This window comes from Echinops telfairi, unplaced genomic scaffold (assembly GCF_000313985.2).
Source record: "Echinops telfairi isolate 266 unplaced genomic scaffold, ASM31398v2 ScPeMD7_7424;HRSCAF=8462, whole genome shotgun sequence".
In the NCBI taxonomy this organism is placed as follows: Eukaryota; Metazoa; Chordata; class Mammalia; order Afrosoricida; family Tenrecidae; genus Echinops; species Echinops telfairi.
The window spans coordinates 93,482,219-93,489,403 of record NW_022111324.1 but is presented as its reverse complement, the minus strand read 5'-3'; the positions used below and the strand labels follow the sequence as shown (position 1 = coordinate 93,489,403).

General features: G+C 47.4%; 1 protein-coding gene across 1 annotated transcript in view; it reads right to left on the bottom strand.

Moving 5' to 3' along the window:
* GCNT2 (glucosaminyl (N-acetyl) transferase 2 (I blood group)) overlaps nt 1-4,384 on the bottom strand; it is a 73,112-nt gene extending 68,728 nt beyond the window's left edge. Inside the window, exon 1 of the mRNA XM_045298123.1 lies at nt 3,466-4,384. Coding sequence (XP_045154058.1) covers nt 3,466-4,384 — 919 coding nt within the window. The remainder of the gene's footprint in view (nt 1-3,465) is intronic.
* Between the last annotated feature and the right edge of the window lie 2,801 nt (nt 4,385-7,185).

Sequence of the window (7,185 nt, the reverse complement as noted above, 5' to 3'; positions counted from 1 at the left end):
AATGTACAAATGTGCTTTACACAACTGATGTATGTATGGATTGTGATAAGAGTTGTATGTGCCCAAATAAAATTATTAAAAACAACAACAACAACAAAGAAATAACAACAAAGCTCTGAAGAGGTGAAAAGGGTATGTGTGCACCAGAATGGAGGCTGTAGGATGGCCTGAGTTAGCAAGAGATGCATCATCCTGGAGTGTGTACTGTGAGAATCTAGCTAGAAGGAAAAGGACTAGGTGACCTATCTTCATCACTTCAAGTACACGGCTCACATAGGACTGCAGGACAGCCATCCTGCCTCTGGCCCCCTGAAGTAAGGTGTAAGACAAGGACCTCCAAAGTCCTGTTCCTGGAACATTCAGTGTCATGTCACGGGAAACACCTACTGGTGGAAGATTGAAAGAGAGAGCAATTCTGGCAATGGAACAATGCAGAGTGAAAAAAAGGAAAGAAACAGAAGAAGTGAAATATGTGATTTGGGACCACCTCTATACTATAATGGTAAGACCTCTGAAAAGTTTTAAAATGCAGAGATTTCCCTTTGAGGGCTAAAGTGCTTCTGGCTCATGCCACCGTCTTTCTTTTTTAAAATTTGCCACAGTCTTTTCGATCACCTCTTGGACACGAGAAGCCTGGGCAATGAAAAGGAAGACAAGAATAGTTGGTATGTTTGAATTGTGCAGTTGGTGAGGGATTTTGCATACACCAGTGATTGCCAGAATGAGGAACATCAATCTTAGAAGAAATATAACCAAAATGTTCCTGAGAGCAAGGACGGTGAGCTCCAGCTCGCCATCCAGAGGACCAATCTCTAGAAAAGGACACCATGCTTGGCCAAATAGAGGGTCAGTGGAAACACGAACAAAGGTTCCCGGAGACAGAATGATGCAAGGGCTGCAGCAATGGACTCCCACACACCAACACTCATGGCAGACCAGCAACATTTGGTTCTGTTACATGTCAGGTTGCTATAAGCCAGAGAGTAGAGGTCACGGCAACAGCCAACAACTTCAGTCTCACCAATGGCAAGCCATTTCCACCTGGTTTTTACCCAATGAACAGGTCTTGATCGTGTTCTTGGACAAATCAGGTTTTGGAAACCTGGTGTGGTTGCACAGGGTTTCCCAAACATAAACACTTTAACTGAGGATGCTTGGGAAGGGAAGGAAACTTTGAGGCAAAAAAAAAGGAAGAGCACTTGGTCCCTGCAGGCTTGCAACAACAAAACAAGATGTTTATGCTGCAATTACGGAAGACATTTTCTCCTGAAAACACGGCACTGAAAATAGATGAGCCGATACGATTCTCTGGTTATAAAGAACTGATTTACATCCCAAACTTAAGTCACAAAGAAGGATGGAGCAGAAATCCACAGAAACAATGTGAGTGTGCAACGCAGTTGTGTGCTGCCTTTGAAGATGGAGCTTTCAAACGCTGAGGCTAGGGCCTCTGAGTTTGTTTTCTTCAAAGGGTTTGTAATCCGGGAAGGCCCCACCTAACTCACGGTAACGGATATCCTTGTGCTTTCTCCCTGAACCAGGATGCTACCCAGAATCTAATAAAAGAAGGAGGCAGAGCCCCAGGAAGTGCCTCTTGCAGAGCTACCCCCACCTCCCCGCTGACATGGGGCTGTCTCCTTCCTCTGGGGAGAGAAGCTCAGAGGGGCTCTGACCTCCAGTTTCCTGCCAGGGAAGCAGATGGACTCTCCAGTGCAGCAGGCGTGCTCTCACTTCCAGGGCATTGTGCCTTCTACGCAGAAATGAACGTGGGATTCCTACATGGCTTCTTCAGTTTGTGGCTGGGGAGATGAGGGTTTTAGAGGTTACATGATTTACATCTGGGAGTCACTTTACTGCTGGCAAGGGGGCAGAAGCCAGCATGCCACCCCAAAACCTAACGGATATAAGGCTTCCCCACCTAGGTCCAAGGTCCCCTCTTTCTACTTGACTTTGTCAGGAAGAGGGGCTCACAAAAGGTGCAAAGGATTCTTTCATTTCTTGGTTTTCTTCTATTGCTTGACATCTATGAGACTGATCAACTTCCTGGCAAAATAACCAGATATTTAGCACAAATCAACACCTATATTTCCCTTTTTTAAGTGACAATACAGACTTTTGCTAAGTTACAAAACCCTTCCTCTCAGTACAAGTCCTAAGGGGCCACACTGCTAGACCCAAACATTTGCAAACATATAGTGTATATGTTTATAGGGTATAGTGAAAAGAGAGGGGATATATGTTTAAATGTGTGTGTGTGTGGGGGGGGGACCCGCGCTCTAATAAGTAGTTAATGGCCCCAAACTATAGGACAGTGATGGAAACAGCTGATACGTGGTAGAGAAGCTGAGGGTAGATGGCGGCAGCAGACACGGGGTGTGGCATCAGAAGCCCAAAGGGACCCAGGGCACAGGAGCAGCCGGCTCACAAGGCACGTCACCCTGGGACTCAGAGCCCAGACACGGGATTTTCCAGAGAATGCTGGTGTGTTTATCGCCCAGCAGGCCCTGCCCTGCAGCCTGAGAGCACCTACCAGCTTGTCCAATTTGGCAGTCCCCCAAGAACCAGAACAATGATGGCTTTTCTCCTGCTGTAATAATGCGAGTTCCTCCGCAATCCAGCTTGTATTTTCATTGCATGCAAATCAGGCCCTTTCTTAAGAAGAAATCTGATCACGATATATATAAATCAATGATCTGGTCAACTTATAAAGGTAGCAAAGTTCTGATGAGAAAGACATTTCTCCTAGCATATTATTATTTACCTGAAGTTAAATGTGTGTGTGTAACAACAACATATATGATATGTATATGTATGAGTCCAAATGCTTCTCAGTTCACTGGGGTCTTAGGGAGACCACTGGGTGCTATAGTATCCTCTGCCACCTATTACTCTTTTGCACACTTGTGCATTGATTCATCTAACATACATTTGTAGAGTAATACAAGTCCTGAGTACTAGGCAGCTACTAAGACCGGAACAATAGCCTCCGCTGCATTAGTTCCATGAAGCTGGGGACAAGGAGAAATGCATGCAGATAAGTAAACATGGTCATTCCAGGTGGTGACATACTCCTTGAAGGAAAAATAGAGGGCAAGTGAGTAGGTTACCTGAGAAAAGTGGGACTGAGGAGGAGGAGGAGGCTGTGATGGTCTGGGGGGGAGCCATAAGGAATGGGCAAGGCATAGAACCTGAAGGAAGAGAGAGCTTGACACATTTCAAGGAAAGGGAGATGGCCGGTGTGGACTGCAAATATGCTTACGTGGATTTAATATGTAAGGATTAAAGAAGGTGACGCATGCAGAAGAACACAAACATTGCATGGTGATACCGCTGAAAGGCATGATCTGGCTGTGCTGGAATACTTGCCCTATACCTCTTGCTTTTCATCTTCCACGCCTAATAAATAAGGGGCAGGTCTTCCATGGCAGCACCGCCCCTCGGTGTGAACTAAGGAAACGCACATACCTGGTATCCTATTGAGTGTCACCCAGAAATGTTCATCAGGACTGAATGTGTCTTTGGACCACTGGAGCAAAGCAATAGCCCGCGGGTCGTGGAGAACAAAGTTGGCAAACCCCCTTGAGAGAGCCACATAAGCAGAACCAAAGTAAATGGTGAGATTGTGGGGCGGCGGCGACTTCAACGCCGTTGTCCTGATCACATAGGATAGCTCTTTGCCCAGGTGCTCTCGGTGGACATACTTAGTCCGGCCAATCGCGTGAGCCGGGGGCAGCACCCCCGGGGTGAGGTTTTTCCCTCTAAACCCTTTCAGATACTGAACGATCTCCTTGTTGGTTTTCAGGGGGAAATCTTGCCCACAGGTGTTGATCACGTACTTCCAGGGAACCTCTGCGGCCGCCAGGTCTCTCATGCAGTTCAGGTCAGCCTGGAGTCTGGAGATCCCTCCGTAGACGACTGGTTCCATCTTGGAAGCCAGGAAAGCGTTTGGGAAGCAGCTCAGTAATTGCTGCACTGCCTCTTTAAATTCGGCCGTGGCCTTCTCATCTACATGAACGCAGTAGACGTTCTGGGGCATGTAAATCGCCCGGAAGAGCCTCGCAAAGGTGTCAAAATTGTGGTGGATGACCATGGCGTAGGCCAAAGGAAATTCGGCTTCTTCTTTAGATAAAGGGGCCGTGATATAGTGGCTTTGGGTCAAGTATTCCTCGCAAGCAGCTATCTCATGCATCATGAGTTTGTTCCTCCACAGGAAGGATGTCTTCCCTTTGATAAAGGTTGAGCAGACTTGAGACAGCATCCAAGTCTCTGAGGTATTTAGGTGCTGGAAGACTTGGTAGCCCCCAAAATTGAACACATAGAAGACAATAAAAACGATGACACTGGAGACAGAGACTATGAAGAGGGAGCGCCGCAGTGAAGGCATACCTCCAAGAGGAACTCAAGGTCAAGAGCCCATCCAAAGCCAGAGCCCTTCACCAAACTTACTTTTTCCGCTGAGGTCTTATTTTGGTTCATACTCCAGGAATTCCTTACCCTGACCGAGACGCAGGGAATGCATGCCACCTCATCCCGGGAGTCCCGCAGCTGGCTCACTCCCCACGCTGATATTAGAAACTGATCCGCATCCTTCTCTCAAACCTCCTTTGTCTAAGTCCCTGGAGCAGGTTGCTGAAGCCCAGCCTTCTCCCCTCCCTCCAACTCCCAGTTTGCATCTGCTTGCTGCTCTCCTATAGGCCATGTAAACTCCAGTAACCTCCCCCCCTCCAAACACACACACACACACACACACACCCTGCCACCTGCAGATTGAGTTTCTCACAATGTCTTTCCTGCAATTTCCCCTGTGCACTGCGCCCCCTTTGCAAACCCCCTCCTCCACTGCCGTTACTGTTCAGGGAATTTGCACAGTGAAAGCCAAAGTGAAAGGATGTGTTCTGGCAGATGAGTGGCTTCCTGCTAGTGTTGTTCCACTCCCTGATGCCTGCCCTCCCCGGTCCCCCACCCCCACCCCAGGCCTTCCCTTGATTCATGGCGGTGATCCACCGGTTCACAGGATACATGGGTAGCATCACCTCCATTCTTAAACACACTGCTTCAAGGAAACGCAGTCCAGGTGACATTCAAAATAAAAGAAGATCCCCTCCATTCTGGCTCCATCGTAACGCATTTCAGCCAGCAGTGCTCACTGCTAAAACCGAACTTCGTGGATGGAGCTCCAGTCTCAGTCCATCGGAAGTGGCCCACCTCCCTGTCCTGTCCCCCTGAAATTAGGGGACAGCTCATCTCTTCCCACATCCCTGGGCTGCTGCCCCACTAAAACTCTTCCTGGTCCCTTAAGAAACGTAGGTGGAGAATTCCTATTGGTTTGAGGAAAAGCAGGCTCTTTACGTCTGGAGGTCTCTTTTTCAGCAGGCGCATTTGGGCTAGGTGTCTTCCAGACTCATCGCCACGCCTAGCTATGAGCTGAGATCAACTCGACAGCTACAGCGTTGTCCAATGAGCATGGCCTTGGGGTATTTCAAAGTTTGTTCTTGAGGATGAGTTGGAATCAACTCAATGGCATCTAACAAGAGCACGAACAGAACTCACCCAGCAGCGCCGTGAAAACCGTAGCCAAGAAAACCCTACAGACCATGGGTATCCTCTGCAACGTACGAGTCAGAATGGAGGCCGTCTGCTCTCAGAACGATTTACACTCTAGTCTGTTTTGTAGGGCCTCTAGGAGAAAGATCAGAGCACTGGCAGTGGATTTTTTGGGGAGGAGGGTGGGGGAGCAAGGAGTAATACTCTATTTTGAGGGCAGTTGTGGCTCAGTGGCAAAATTCTCACCTACCACGGGGGAGACCAAGTTCTATTCCCAGATGATGTTCTTCATGCCCAGTTGACATTCATCTGTCGGTTGGGGCTTGCATGTTGCTATGATGCCAACCAGGCTTCAGTGGACCTTTCAGAAGAAAGCCCACAAGAAAGGCCTGGTGATCCTACTTCTAAAAACCAGCGAATGAAAACTCTATGGATCCAATGCCATTGTGCCTGGGGTCTCCCGGGGTTGGGGGGCTGACTCCACAGCAGCTAACAACACTTTATATTGAAACAACAACAAGCTATTTGTGATTTAACTCTGACAAAGAACTCAGCGTATAGACACCAAACTGAATTAGGGAACTACATTTCAGCCAAGTTTGTTCACATGATTATTTCTGAGTGGCGAAGAACACCAGGGTTCAGACGTACAGAGGCTTCGAGGATAGACATTACTAATGTTACTATATTAAGAACTACACATTCTGACCAAAGGAGGAACTTTCGCAATACTTGTGTATTCAATCCGACACTTCAAATTGCATTGCTTGTGTGAGGAAAGAGAGCAGTTTTCCTCTCTGCTCTTTTTTGCTGTCCTTGGACTGGCTTCTCGCATCCCCAGGCACTGATATTACACACACACACACACACACACACACACACTTTGTTTTTAGTCCCTCATTCAATTAAAACTGAAAACCAAACGCACTGCCAGTGAGTCGATGCTGACACACAGCAACCGCACAAGACAAGGTGGAAATACCCCAGTGGGTTTCCATGACTGTAACTCTTTACAGGAGTAGAAAGCTTCATTTTTCTCCTGAGTTTATTGGATTAGAGGAGGGCTTCTATCTGCTGTCTTTCATTTCTAATATGCCATACAACCTGCTGATCCAGAGACTGAATAGCTACGAAGTTAGAACAGCCCAGCCCTCCTACTTGCCTTTTCCCTGACTCTCAGCCACCAAGGGCAAAGCTGAAGTCTGTTCACCTAGCAACCAGGGCTTGTCACTTGCTAGAGAAGCAATTATTCCAGAGCTCACCAATTAATCAGGCTAGACATGTTTATCTTCCCCTGGGGCTGCCTTCAAGAGTCTCCCTTTATTCCACCCAGAAGTCTCTATTTTTCTGTGCTGTATTTCAGGATTCTTCCCATTGTAAAGATACGTAAACAACACCCCGAGAACAAGAGCACATATTTTATTTGCGATGAGAGAGGATTTAGGATCTTCATTAGGGGCAAAGAAATAATCAAGGGGGCAAAAGTGGTTCTGCATGTGCTCAGTACCTCCAGGCTTGCTCTCCAATCCAGTCAAATACATTTCTTGAGAATTCAGGTAGGCTTGACAGGCTATGGGCGTTCTTTATCTCTTCCTCCAACGTCTTTTCTTTGTTGCACAGGAGAGGATTCTTAGGCAAAAT